Raw genomic sequence first — 14,715 nt, 5'->3', positions numbered from 1 at the left:
CCACCTATCAGGTAGGAACCAAGGTTTTTCTTTTATACCTACAACATATGTTGTTTACCTGTCTATTCCATATTAGCTGTCTCTTACCCTCCACCAAAGGGTGCCAATCAGCTAAGTATATATCTGACAGGTAAGTTCATTGTATGAAAATGATATTGTTATAATACAATAAAGTTTCATACATACTTACCTGGCAGATATATACGATTAATGGCCCACCCAGCCTCCCCGCAGGAGACAGGTGGAAGAGAGAAAATATGATAGAAAACGGGAATGGTTCCTAGTCCTGCCGCCCAGGGCAGGCAGGTAGATCACCTGACCTACCGGTAGCGAGTGGCGCGAAATTTGAATTTCTGTCGGGGACGACGGAGTCTTAGCTAAGTATATATCTGCCAGGTAAGTATGTATGAAACTTTATTGTATTATAACAATATCATATTTCAACCTTCGGTCAACTTTGACTCTATTGAAATGGTCGAAAAACGCAATTGTAAGCTAAAACTCTAATATTTTAGTAATATTCAATCATTTACCTTAATTTTGCAACTAATTGGAAGTCTCTAGCACAATATTTCGATTTATGGTGAATTTATGAAAAAACTTTTTCCTTACATCAGCGCGGTAACTCTTCCGAAAAAATCATACATGCGATTGTGGTAATGTTTGCACCATTTTAAATTAGCCGTTACATAAAGTTTTATATATGAAAATGTGCGCAATTTCATGCACAATACAACTAAAAACAACCCATGGTTGTAGCTTTTATCAATTTTGAAATATTTTCATATAAATAATGATAAGTGACAAATTTTCAACCTTCGGTCAACTTTGACTCTACCGAAATGGTCGAAAAACGCAATTGTAAGCTAAACCGCTTATATTCTAGTAATATTCAAGCATTTACCTTCATTTTGCAACTAATTGGAAGTCTCTAGCACAATATTTCGATTTATGGTGAATTTATGAAATAAATAACATTTTCTTTACGTCCGCGCGGTAACTCTTCCGAAAAAATCATACGTGCGATTGTGGTAATGTTTGCACCATTTTAAATTAGCCGTTACATAAAGTTTTATATATGAAAATGTGCGCAATTTCACGTAGAATATAATAATAAATAATTGAAGGCTGTAGCGTTTCTCATTTTCGAAATATTTGCATATAAATCACGATAAATAGAAAAAGAACCACGTTTGGTCAACTTTGACTCTACCGAAATGGTCGAAAAACGCAATTGTAAGAACCACGTTTGGTCAACTTTGACTCTACCGAAATGGTCGAAAAACGCAATTGTAAGCTAAAACTCTTACAGTCTAGTAATATTCAGTCATTTATCTTCATCTTGAAACAAATTTGAAGTCTCTAGCACAATATTTAGATTTATCGTGAATTAAAAAAAAAAAACTTTCCTTCCCTCCGCGCGCGGATTCTCTGCCACAAACCTCCGAAATGCGTACGTTCCATTCTCGGAATATTTGCTCCGTTTCATATTAGGCATTTCATAGAGTTTTATATATGAAAATTTGCGCAATTTTATGTAGAATAGAACGAAAAATATTTGAAGGTTGTAGCTTTTCTTATTTCCGAAATAATTGCATATAAAAAAATATATATATAAAAAATTCGACATTCGGTCAACTTTACCTCGTCAGATATGGTCGAAAACTGCATTTGTAAGCTGATATTCTTACAGTATAGTAATATTCAATCATTTGTCTTCATTTTGAAATAAATTGAAAGTCTCTAGGACAATATTTAGATTTATGGTGAATTTTTGAAAAAAATATTTGTTTACGTCTGTGCGTTACGAATTCATGCATTATTTTGTGATAATATTTTCTCTGTGTTGCTTTTATCGTTTTACAATTTGTTATATACCAAAATGATCGAAATTTAGTGTACATTACAACGAAAAAGAAAGTAACTTGTACCTTTAACCGTTTCGCGCACAGCGCGATTTGAATACAATTATATATGAAATTTCGTTTTTGCGCTATCATATATCGCATTATTTATATATGATAATGATAATTGTTTTTATTTCTGATGGTTGCATACTAAACTTCAGTCAATGAAAAAAAAAGGAGCCAAAAATGAACTCTTAATCTTGAAAACTAAGCGCGCTGTGATTTTTTGAAAAAAACATTTTTTCCGCTTCCGCGCTCACTCCGAAACACCTCCGGCACTCGGGAGACATTTTTTTTTTTACCGCTTCGGCGTTTAAGGGTTAATGATGCCGATAACTGCTTGATGGCGCCGATAACTGCTGGATGGTGCAGATAACTGCATAATGGCGCCGATAATTGCTGAATGGCGCCGATAACTGCTGAATGGCGCTGATAACTGTTGAATGGCGCCGATAACTGTTGAATAGTGCCGATAACTGCTTAATGGCGCTGATAACTGCTTGGTGGCGCTGATAACTGCTTGATGGCACCTCTGTTATGTAAGTAACTGTGCCATAACTCTATGGTGCCGATAACCGGAACTCGGCATATTATGGCACCATAAATTGCCTATTTTATGGCGCTAGGCACGTCCCATAAAACTGGATTGCCAATAACCTACTCTGCCGATAATCAGGGACTGCCTGTACTGTATGAAAAAGAAATTATTTTTGAAATTTTAAATATTATTCTGTCTTCTAGCCACAACATCCTTCCCTGTCCATGACTAGTGTTTCCAAATTAGGTGTTGCTTTTTGAAAAGTCAGTTTATGATAAGGTGTTTGTAATACAGGTTATACAGTGGTCCCCCCGTATTCGCGCGGGATGCGTACCAGACCCCCGTGAATAGTTAGAACCCGCGAATAGTTGGAACCCCTATAAAATACTGCCTTTTTTGTTAGTTAAAACTTAAGAAAAACCCACTTAAAATGTTGATACTTGTTTTTTTTAATAATTTTATCACAAAAAGTGCATTTTATGATGATATTGATTAAAAAACTAGGAATTTGTGGATATTTCTCATAAATACAGCGAATGTGTGAATTTTCTGCTAATAATGCGGGGAGTGTTCCCAAAAGAAATTCGCGAATGTGTGAGTCCGCGAATCCGGAGAACGTGAATATGGGGGGTCCACTGTATAACTTATAGATTTGCCTAAAAAATATTTGCACATGCAGCATTCGGTATCACAAGAGACATAACCATTTTGTTTTTTCAACTTGCAGGGAAAGTTCATATTTGCCATGTCGAAAGTTGCCAGTAACATCTCTCCCAGATTATGACGAAGACTGGGATGAAGATTACACTGCAAATAGTGCAACTGTAGAGTGGAAGAACCTGGCCAACAAAGATGACGAAATTGCTTATTCTGAAGACAGCGATGATTATGAATATGATGACTTTGTTGGCGATGATTGCAAAGGTTCGTGTTGTGATGAGATATTTTTATTATTGTTATAGTATTCTACCAAAGTTTTGTTTCTGTTGTCATTACTTCTTAATAGTTATGTGCACTTTGAGTTTTTTAGACGAGAAGAGTTATTGCAAAAATTTATATGAGAGACCAAATGTGTTGTAAAGTCTTTTGTGTGCTAGGAAATTCAATTTCAAGAAAAAAGGTAGACATAGTTCAAAGGCTAGAAACTGTATTAACATGGAAGCAAACTTGAAGTTGTTATCAATATTTAAAATAGAATTAGAAGTGAGTATTTATGATAAAAACATAGAACACATGAAAAAGATTATACTAGTTAATTGTGTGCTCCCTTGACAGAGGCAAAAATATGTTTTTCTGTACTGAAATAGTTCATTTTTTCCACAGATCTTACCAAGCAGTATCACAGTCAATCTAGAACGAGTACTTGTAATGCGAATGCTCAGTCACAGAAGGTTAGTTGTAGAGTTCTCCCTTTGAAACTTGATTCTCTGATCATTGCAAATGCAGTTGTTGTTGTATTGTCTGATAGCCTGTATTGTGAGTCTTTGGTAACCTAAAAGCCAAGAGCATCTTTGAGGCAAGAGCTATGAATGTTTGAGATTACAGAAAATCTTTTACCTATAATGATTATATAGCTTCTCTTAAAACCATTATATAATCAGTGAATTGAAGAATTAAAACCATTATATAATCAGTGAATTGAAGAATTAAAACCATTATATAATCAGTGAATTGAAGAATTAAAACCATTATATAATCAGTGAATTGAAGAATTAAAACCATTATATAATCAGTGAATTGAAGAATTAAAACCATTAATAATCAGTGAATTGAAGAATTAAAACCATTATATAATCAGTGAATTGCAGAATATATGAAATACTGATCTTGATAGTAACAGATTAAGCAAAGCAAGTTCATTGTTGGAATATAGATTTCATCATATCAGTTACAGGTTAATCAGAATGAGTGCATTGTTGGAATATAGATTTCATCATATCAGTTACAGGTTAATCAGAATGAGTTCATTGTTGGAATATAGAATTCATCATAACAGAAGGAATGAACATATGTACATTCAATTTTAACATGCCTTAAACTTGTTCACTATTGTTTCTCCCATGAGTATTTGATGAATAGCCCAAATACAATTCATGTGTGTACAGAATGTAATGTAACACAAACAGTTGAATATTTATGTGAATGCCCAAAGTATACTCTGCAACGAATGTCTTAAGTTTTTGAGTCAAATCTGTAAAAGGAATGTCAGAGTATCCAACATTTTCATTGTTCCTACACAATATGTTGGTGATGCTTTTCTTTGAAGTAATCACCTTGAAGTCGTCTAGAGAACTGTTTTATTGAAATGCATTCTGCTGTTTTTTGTATATTTTTCTGAGTTTTCTGTAAGGGACTGTAGAGTGTGTGTATGCTACGAAATCCTGTGCTCGACTCCTGTCAAGAGACGAACAATCATTGCTCTCGCTTGTGTGTTAACAAACATAAGCACTAACGTTGAAATACACGTGAAATTGATTCAGTGCTTGTAATACAAAGATAATGAGAGTTTATGTGGTGATAAATAATCAAGAGTCACATTTGACTTGTAACATGTATTAACTCTGTTGCTATTTAAGGTAATATTAATATTAAGTATTCATTAACTGGCAACAGAACATCACATGACCTGGCTTCAGTTTGCTGTTTAGTCTTTGCGCTTGCTGACATATGACAACCTCAGCTCATTACTTGTAACAATGCACCGAGACTTCCCTCTCACTCTAATTCTTCCATCTTCACACCTCATACGTAGTTATCATATAACGATATTATATGTTATTATAATAAATTTACAAACCCTCGGTCCTTTACATTAGGAATTACTTACGGTGAAGCTGTAAAATGACTGCTAAATTGTTGAACAAGGTGGTTAGGTAGTAACTATGTCTGGTATGCGGGAATACCCACCTGCCTGGATGTAAGCATTCAAGTTTGGCTTTCGGCCATCGTGCAATACAGACATATTTTCTTGAGCTCTTGCCTGACTGCCATTAAACTGGATTTTCCAGGTGGGATCTTTTCTTTTCTTACTTTTTTATATACTGTATATACTACTGTTGTATTTGAAATTTTTTAATATACAAACCCACAATTTGTGATAGCCTTGCAGGCCGCCTTCCCCCGCCTGTGTTTTGGGGCTGACGGCCAAGGGAGTAACTTTTGCCTCCTATCACATCCTCAGCATGCCCTCTGCTTGTAAGGGCATGACAGTATATCTTTTATGATGTTTTTTGAGTGCTGCTCTTGCTGCATGCACTGTCGAGAGTTTGTGGGGAGAAAACTTTGGAGGAGGGTTGATGAGCGTCGTCCAACAGCGCCCTCAGTAGCTGCCACTTCGTTCTCGTGTCTCTCTCTCGGTAATCCTTCCTTATGGAGTTCTCTCCTTCAGGAGGGATCTCTCCTTCGCTCTCTTCACTAGCTTGTCAGGCAAGGAGGGCAGGCTGTTGGCATTGGGCGATCTCTTCACAGGGGCCTCCTCCCACTTTATAGGGCAATTACCCTTGGAACGAGAGGAGTCCTTCTTTACTAATAATATTTTATTTTTCTTCAGGTTGACAGTGAGCATTCGAGGTGCAGCAGTAGATTGCTGGATTTTCATCACTGGTTTTCCTTTCCTTTAAGATTTTCAACTTTGGCACTTCTGTATGCTTTGGCACTGCCTTGTTGTACCTGTAGTCTACCTACTCTTGTTGTGCCTCCTGTCATGATTGCTCCTGTTTTGCAGGCAGCCAGTCATGGGGCAGCTCCTGCTGTGCCTCATGCCCCAACTGCCCAGATTGCTCCTGTTGCTGTTATTGTCGGCGGGGCTGCTCCTGTATGTTCTCCTGTTGCAGTGTCCTGGTCGCCTCTTGCTACTCCTGTAGAACATGTCGGAGAGGGGTTCGAGGAAGAAGTCTTGTGAGATGAGCACCTTCTTCAAACTTATCCTCGGCTGTGTCTTCTGCAACCTTCTCCCCTCCTTCTTCCAAGGCTCATTAGTTGAGGAAGAATAAGGCTGCTTCTTCCCCCCTAAGAAGTTCATTCATGGAGCTTCTAAGGGGCTGCCTCGGTTCTCTCTTCGGCTCTTCCCGGCCTTCTTAGTACATATATGTACCATAAGAATTCTCTCATCTCAGTAAAAACAAGTTATTATTTAATGTTATTTAATTTACACATAAAAGCTTGAAAACCTATAAATTACATAAAAAAACTAAGCAAGCACTTTTGCATGGTTTCTCGAAGATTTGAAAATGTTGCACTTGTGTGTCTTCCAAAAACTTGCGTATGATAATTAGTTAGGTTCCGATGAAAGTTTGTGCTGTTGTGAATTTGCACAACATGAATTGCTAAGATTGAGGTTACGTCTTGTACTGTATATATAACTGTAGCAGTGGTGAACGGAAGAGCAGCAGTTTTCGTTTCTTGGTGACAAGGCAAACCACCTTGCAATCATGTTGTCAGTTGTACATAGTTTGTGATACCTTTGTTCTGTATCTGCCGTATCTTTTAAGTCTTCTGTGATGATATGGCCCATATACGGAAATTCATGCAGTGTTAAGATAATTTGTATGGAAGGTATAATGTCATGGACTTAAAAATGTACTTGCACAGTATATAGCATGAGACTATTCATTGTATGAAAGGACCATCTGCAGTTTGTATTGGTTTCTGTTTAGTCTTATGAATCGACTATGAAGCCAACTAAGTGTTTAACACACAGTAACTTTCTTGAATCCACAGGTAGATAGGGAATGTCATTGGTAAGTCAAAATTTGTCTAGGGGATTCTTAATGTAATTGAAATGAAAGTGACTTGTAAGATAAGTATAGGCTAATGATGCTCACATTGTTTTGTTTTACAGATTGAAAAATTCCAGCCATCTGAAAAGCTTTTCAAAAAGTATGATGGGAAGATATGCCTAGAAAAGCTGGAGGGACTGGTTGGATTTGGTGGCAATGTTACAAATAAAATATCTGAAAGTCAGCGCCGAGCAGAAAATGAAAGGTACTCTATTAAGATTATTCTTTCTATAATGTAGCCTCTGAAAGCTGCAGTGATTGTTAAACAAATTATCATATTCTTTGTTAGTTGTTGCTATATTTTGATTGATAAGTTGTTGCAAAGGTATATTTTCATATAAAGATATAAGACTTTACTAAATTTAAATAAGTCTTTACTAAATTTAAATATTATGTCAAGTGTGCTATCTGAAGCCTTGTTGAATATTACTAACACTGTGAAAGCAAAACAAATTACTAGCTGAGTGGTAGGGTGAAGCTTTCTTAATATTTGATAACAACCACCATGCTTTCTGGCTTACTTTGCATAGTCCCTTTGTTCTTTTACCAGGTAGCTGTCCAAATTTTTAAATGATATTCTTTACAATTTTTAGTCCTCACTTATGAACGGATACCTTGTAACTGCCTTGGAGAATGTAGAGGTGACGGAGTATTGTGGTTGAGATACAGGTTTCTTTGACTTACAACATCCCGTTTATTAATTATTCACTCAGGTTGCACAGGGGTGAAACTATGCTCACAGCTGTACAACTGTATATTCAGCCTCATTCTTTATAACTGTGTAAATAGAAGAAAGATGAGAAAAACTGTAAATAGTATACTAGTCAGTTTTTAAATGATGTCTGTCAACATAACTAAATAAGTTGGAAGCCATTTTCAATCACTGGTTAGTGTATCATGGTATGATAATTGATTTTTACAGTTCACATTACTCAAGTTAGAATAATCTTGTACATTACCATGGAATCATACATCCATTATTTGCATTTGCTGTGCATTTCGTCAATTCATGGGGAGAAGTTATCAAAGTTTGTGTGTCTGTTTAAGCATGTATTGGTGGTAATCATCCTTGTCCCACTTCCAGTGACATTTATGAGTAGGGAGTCTCTTCTAACTCTGCTTTTCCCCTGTGGGTGGATTCTTTCCGTCTGTGTGTGTTAAACAGACCTTCATTCTCCTCCTAGACAATCTGGGCCCACCTTGTAACAGAAGTAAATGTGGCCTCATTTGTATTATAATGCATTGTGAATTTTACTTTATAAGTTTTCATGTCTGGAAGGGGCATCCAGCCATAAACTAAGTACGTAAGATTTGTATCTGAAACCAAATTTGTAATAGCATAATTTGAAAATTCGTAGGTCTTGCAAGCACCTTGTAAGTGAAAGGTTTGCTTATAATATACATTTAAAATTTCCTTCTCCAATGATGAAAAATTCTTGAATTATGCAATGTACAATTTCAGGCAAAGGGTTCGTGACAAATCGGAACGTGCAACTGTTGAGCAAGTGTTGGATCCACGAACGCGTATGATATTATTCAAGCTTCTGAACAAGGGAACAATATCAGAGGTAAAATTTGAATACTATTTTGAAAGTTAGACATGATGTAGAGAATGATTCATTTACTCTTTTCTCTAAGTATATTAGCATTTCTGTAATCATATGAAAATCCCAGAAAGAATTTGCCAAAATAAGAATCTGGTCATGTTCTTGCCTAATTAACAATAGGGTTTTGCATTGCTAAGGATAGTATTTTAGTTAAAAGATAAAATCAGATTGCAATACACTTCCTGAACACCTGAATTAGCCCTGGTCACTGACTGGCCTGAACTGTATGCCCACAGATTTACCCACTAAGTGGTAAAATCTAGTCATATGAGTTACCTGTGTTACCATTGGCAACGCTGGTGCAACTACCGGCCACCAAAGGCCTGTTTCTTCAATTTTTCTTTGTTCATGTGGAGAGCTGGACATTTTCCTGCTTCCAGCAAACTTTTGGTCTTTTAGCTTGACCCTCATGGTGTTTACCGAGGCCTTAATAGGGTTTGATATCCTTGGCTTGTGTTTATGACGTCCCTTCCGATTTTCCCTGATTTGGATCGTATTTCAATTACTTTTGATCGTCGGAACTTCTCTGTTAATGTAGGGAGGAGATAGTTGAGCCTCATGAAGAAAATCCTTACTTCATCAGCTCGCCTCCAACAGCTGCTGGTTGAAATGTCGGCATGCTTCGTTCCTGTGCTACGTGCAACGAAGGATGAGTACCCTCAAAATGACAGACATTCTTTTTGTTTTAGCTGTAGGCAAGTGCAATGCAATGTTAGACAGAGGTGTAAAGAATGTAAAGATTAGTTCATTAGATCATTTAGAGGACTACCTTAGTTATCGGAATTGAAGATAATGGCAAAATTGCGAGTTAAGCAAAGAAGAGCTAGAGTAGGAATGGTTCAGAATTGGAAGAAGAATGTGTAATTTGTTTGCTAATTTCATGACCAAGCTAAATGAAATAGAGATAGCAGTAGTAGCGTAGGTTATACCAATCGTTCTCTTTCAGCTCCCCTGCCTGTTCCACGACTAGCTGTAATGGAGGGCAGGGGTCATGGAGAACCACAAACCCGAAGGGTAGGATCTACCGGCCCCCCCCAGAGTGGAGCAGGCAGAGTTTAGCAATAGATTCCCCCTTGAGGTGTAAGTTCTAAGGTTAAAGTAAAATTAGACCAGGGACAGACGAGTACCTATAATAGGTTAAGTAGTGTTTAGGAAGAGAAGTCCCCCTCATTTTGGGACCACCTTGACGTGGTGAGGGGGCTCTCGAACCTCAGGAATCTCTTCCCAGGTTCGAACCCAAGAGTCCCATATGACATTATATATTTTCGAGTAAACTTATGTGGACCTTTCATTTTTGCCAAAAATTTTTGAAAGCAAATAAATGAGAAAACATATCATGGCTTAACGTGGAGTTAAATCCGAAGCTAAATAGTGAGAACTGTGGTAGATCCATCATCTACCCGACAATGTTCGGACCTGTTTTTCAGGCGGAACTATTCTGTGGAGCTGGACCACGGATTCCAGGGGGGGCCTGGTTCTAGGAATAGAACTCTCGGCATTCTATCCAGTTTGCCCATAATGTGATTAGGATGGGGATAATTGTATTAACATAATACTCTTAGTCCTAGCAAGCGGGTTCTGCTTACACTTGGGCCATTACTAATCATGTTATGCCATCCCCTTTTGGGGCTAGGGTAGGGATGCGGACATTTGGGAGTCCTTCTCACTGTGCCTTTGGCAGAAAATTTAACTTCGCGAAGGGCCAATGATATCTTTTCAAGAATTTTTTTTTTGTGTGTGTGTGTGTGTGTGTGTGTGTGTGTAAAAACTCAAAATTTATGAACTGTGAAATAAATGATTTTGAGTACCCCTGGGCCCCATGATGGAAAAAAACTACGGCACAGTTGATGACCATTGGCACGTCACTCCGAATTTCCTAGTACTGCCACAAGTAGTGAAAGTACTATAAAAGATACAAAGGAACACATGTTCCAAGTAAAGCAGCAGAGCCAGAAAACCAAATAGAGTGCATAAATACAAAAGAAACAAACAAAAATAAAGTGTAAACTCCAATATCGTAACAATGGAACCATATATGATGAACAATAATTCTGAATTAGAGACAAATAATCCTCTCAGCAATACAGAAAAATATAAAAATCATAATAGACAAGCAACCATACAATAAAACAAGGACCAAAAAAGAAACAAAAATTACTGATTAATCCCACATTGGTACATTTTGATGACCTCTTTGGACCAGATAATTGGTCAAGATTCTAGTCCTCAAAGCTGACAACAAAATCTCAGCAGCGATGCTAGAAAACAAATTACTTAACATATATCCAACACAAGACATGAATGCAGGACACATCAAGGACAATGATGGCTTATCCAAGTAAACCAATAAAAAGCAGTCCACTGAACCTTTTTAAGTATAAACAGAAATAAATAATATAAAGGTAATAATTACAAGCCATGAAACATTGAATTATGTACAGGGTACAGTCATCCTACCCAATAGCGAGCAGGAGCTTCCTTCAAAACAACTATTGCTAGACTCCCTAAAATTGAGATATAACAATATCCACGATTTAGAAATATACTCTATTTCAAGTAGGAAAGATAAAAGTAAAAATATCAACATTGCCAAAATAAAATTTACAGGCCAAGACTTACCATTTAAAATAAAAATTCTTGGACAAAATAGAGAAGTTCGTCCTTTTGTTCCTAAACCATTACAATGTACACAGTGCTCAAGGTATGGACACACATACAAAAGATGCCGTAATAAAGCTATATGTCAGTCTGGTGCATCAGATGACCATACCACTAATTGGAAACTGTAAACAATCAAATGTATTAATTGTGGACTAGCCCATCACGCAAAATCTAAAGGAGTGTTCATTTTACCAATATAACACAGAACTTCAGTTGTTAATAAATAGGACAGGAATGTCAGTCATGGAAGCCAGACTTGAGCTAAAAGTAAGAGGCGTTGTTAACAATCCATCCAAAACCCCCACCTTTTCAAATGTGACTAAAAATCAAGACATCAAACAGCACAATGACAAACAAGATAGTATAAACATGGAAACTGGATTTCATACCAATAATACTGAAACCCAAAATAAAAGTGATATTACAACAACCAATACCACCACCAACATAGATGATTCAGTTATCCATGGAAAAGAACTTCCAATAGAAGAAGAATTAAATAATGATGATAATCGAACTGGCAAAAAGAAAAGAATTCTAGAAAGAACCCACCCTAAGGGAAAAAAAGTAAATATTGAAAAATTACAATCAATCCAGAGAGACTCCAAACTACACCAGGAGAACATTTTAAAAAAGATATTAAACTAACCATCATTCACAAGTGGAAATACACAATTACCCTCAATCTCAATCAAACAGCCAACATCTGGACAGTAAAGATCACTCTTTACAATTTCCATCAAATAATACTAATGAAAATCATACCATTAAACAAACCAAAATATAACTATCACCCCCCAACCCCAACCATCCACAAGACCGAAATATCCCATTAACAACAACAAAACAAATTAACCCTCAAACCAACAGTCCTTATCACTACAGAAAAGGAACAATAGAATTACAAAACCAGAAATTTCTAAAGCTAGACCAAAAACTTCTGAACCAATAATTAAACATTACCAAACATGCTTCATCTTGTGGTTGTAATGAATGCTTTGTAAGTATACATATAACCAACTAACTACCAAGACAGAGGACACAGTACGAAATTGTATTGACAATTTTACCAAATTAAGGAGGTGCCTTTAACACACCAACATGAGAACGAATTATGTTCTGAATCCTTAAAATACAAAAGTAAATTATAAAATAAAAAATAGACTTATTTATATTCAACTATGAAAAACAAACAACTACAGAATCTAATAACCAACATACAAATACACGATTAAAAAAACCACAAATAAATTCAAATGCATATAAACTACGAGATAAAGTAAAATCAGCAATCAATTTACAGAATTTAACACCAATTCCTCCCAATAATGGAATATAAAACTCATTCAATGGAATATAAATGGTCTCTTAACCCGACTAGCGGTCTGGGTGAATTACAAAGAATCATACGAGACCACAACCCAAGTGCATATGTCTACAACATATAGGAAGTAACCCTACAAATATTCAACACTATAAAATTGCCTGTTATTCACCAACTGACGGTGGAAAAATTAGGCACGCCATATACGTTCATAATAGCATTACATATGAACCTGTTGACATACCATCTATGCAATATCAAATAACATCAATTAAACTGTATATGCCTGATAAAAGTAAAATTACTATTTGTAATTTATATAACCAACCAAATTTCAATGCAAATTTCAGTGATTTTTACTGAACTTATTAGCAAAAGTATACAGGAAACCACTACTTATAGTAGGAGATTTTAATGCACATAATCCATTATGGGATATTAATAACCCCACTGACACATCCGGAATCAACATAGAGAATACTATAATGAAACACAATCTGTATTGTCTCAATGAAAGTGAAGTTCCAACATATTTTCAAATACACACCTAACCTTTTCTTCAATTGACATTTCATTATGTTCAAATGATGTAGCGGAGAAATTTGAATGGAATGTCCTAGACGATTCATACACAAGTGACCATTTCCCAATCATTCTGAACTACTTAAGTAATGTCAAAATATTGCCACCTACAAGATATAATATCCAAAAAGCTAACTGGGATAAATATTTCCTATACACACGAAATACCACCATTCCCACATAAGAAGATCACAATACTACATGTGAATCCTTCTCAAACTTCATAATAAATGCTGCAGATAAAAGATATTCCAAAAACCAAAACACATTCCACAAAATCCCCTGTCCCATGGTGGAATCCAACATTAACAACATTAACTAAAATAAAACATATATGAGTCGCAATCTAAACAGACTCAAAACTCGCCTTCAATCACTCAACAAAATGCCCTATAGTATAAACATATTAAACAAAATAGTTATAACAAACATAACAATTAACCACATTAAACCACTATATAACAAATATACAGCCAAATTTAGAAAAACGGTAATAGCTGAAAAAATCGCATCATGAAGGAATATGTCTCAAACATATCTTCAAACACATCCACAAGGGATGTCTGGCAAAAGATAAGGAAAATCAATGGAAAACATATAAGACCTCCAAGAAGTGCAATACATTTAAATGGAAAAATATACCATGATACTTATGAAATATCAAACATAATTGGGAAACATTTTGAAAACATTAGTGCTTACTCCAGCCTAGATACACCATTTTCAAAGTATCAGAAAACAAAAAGAAAATATAATACTCAATTTTGAAACTCTTGAAGACCTGGAATATAAACTATATTTTTAACATGGATGAACTAGATAATGCCATCAACTCTTGTCATCCCTCTGCACCAGGATATGATAAAATATCATTTGAAATGATAGAAAAATTAGCTCCTATAGCTAAATCATATTTATTAAAATTTTACAATAGTATCTGGCTAAAACGTGTCTTTCCTGATAAATGGAAACATGCCATAATTATTCCAATAAACAAACCAGAAAAGGATGCAAGTAATCCATCCAATTATAGACCGATATCTCTAAAATCTTAGAAAAAATGGTTAATGCACGATTAATGTATGTAATAACCAAAGAATCCATTTTAACACCAACACAATCTGGTTCAATAGCTGGCAGATCAACCCTAGATCCCTTAACACATTTAGAAGATCATATCAAAAAAGGCTTTGAACAAAAGAAATTAACAGTAGCTATATTTTTTGATATAGAAAAAGCATACGATACAACATTGGAAACATAACATCATGCAAAAACTCCACTCCAAGGGACTAAGAGGCCACTTTACCATATTTAT

General features: G+C 35.7%; 1 protein-coding gene across 1 annotated transcript in view; it reads left to right on the top strand.

The window, feature by feature from the left end:
- Nucleotides 1-14,715, top strand: part of LOC135203229 (serine/threonine-protein kinase RIO1-like) — a 133,564-nt gene that overhangs the window by 21,292 nt on the left and 97,557 nt on the right. Inside the window, exons 2-5 of the mRNA XM_064232997.1 lie at nucleotides 3,173-3,369; nucleotides 3,769-3,836; nucleotides 7,286-7,428; nucleotides 8,686-8,791. Of these exons, the coding sequence (XP_064089067.1) occupies nucleotides 3,173-3,369; nucleotides 3,769-3,836; nucleotides 7,286-7,428; nucleotides 8,686-8,791 (514 nt within the window). The remainder of the gene's footprint in view (nucleotides 1-3,172; nucleotides 3,370-3,768; nucleotides 3,837-7,285; nucleotides 7,429-8,685; nucleotides 8,792-14,715) is intronic.

Source organism: Macrobrachium nipponense, chromosome 33 (genome assembly GCF_015104395.2).
Source record: "Macrobrachium nipponense isolate FS-2020 chromosome 33, ASM1510439v2, whole genome shotgun sequence".
NCBI lineage: Eukaryota > Metazoa > Arthropoda > Malacostraca > Decapoda > Palaemonidae > Macrobrachium > Macrobrachium nipponense.
This window is presented reverse-complemented; position numbering and strand designations above follow the sequence as displayed.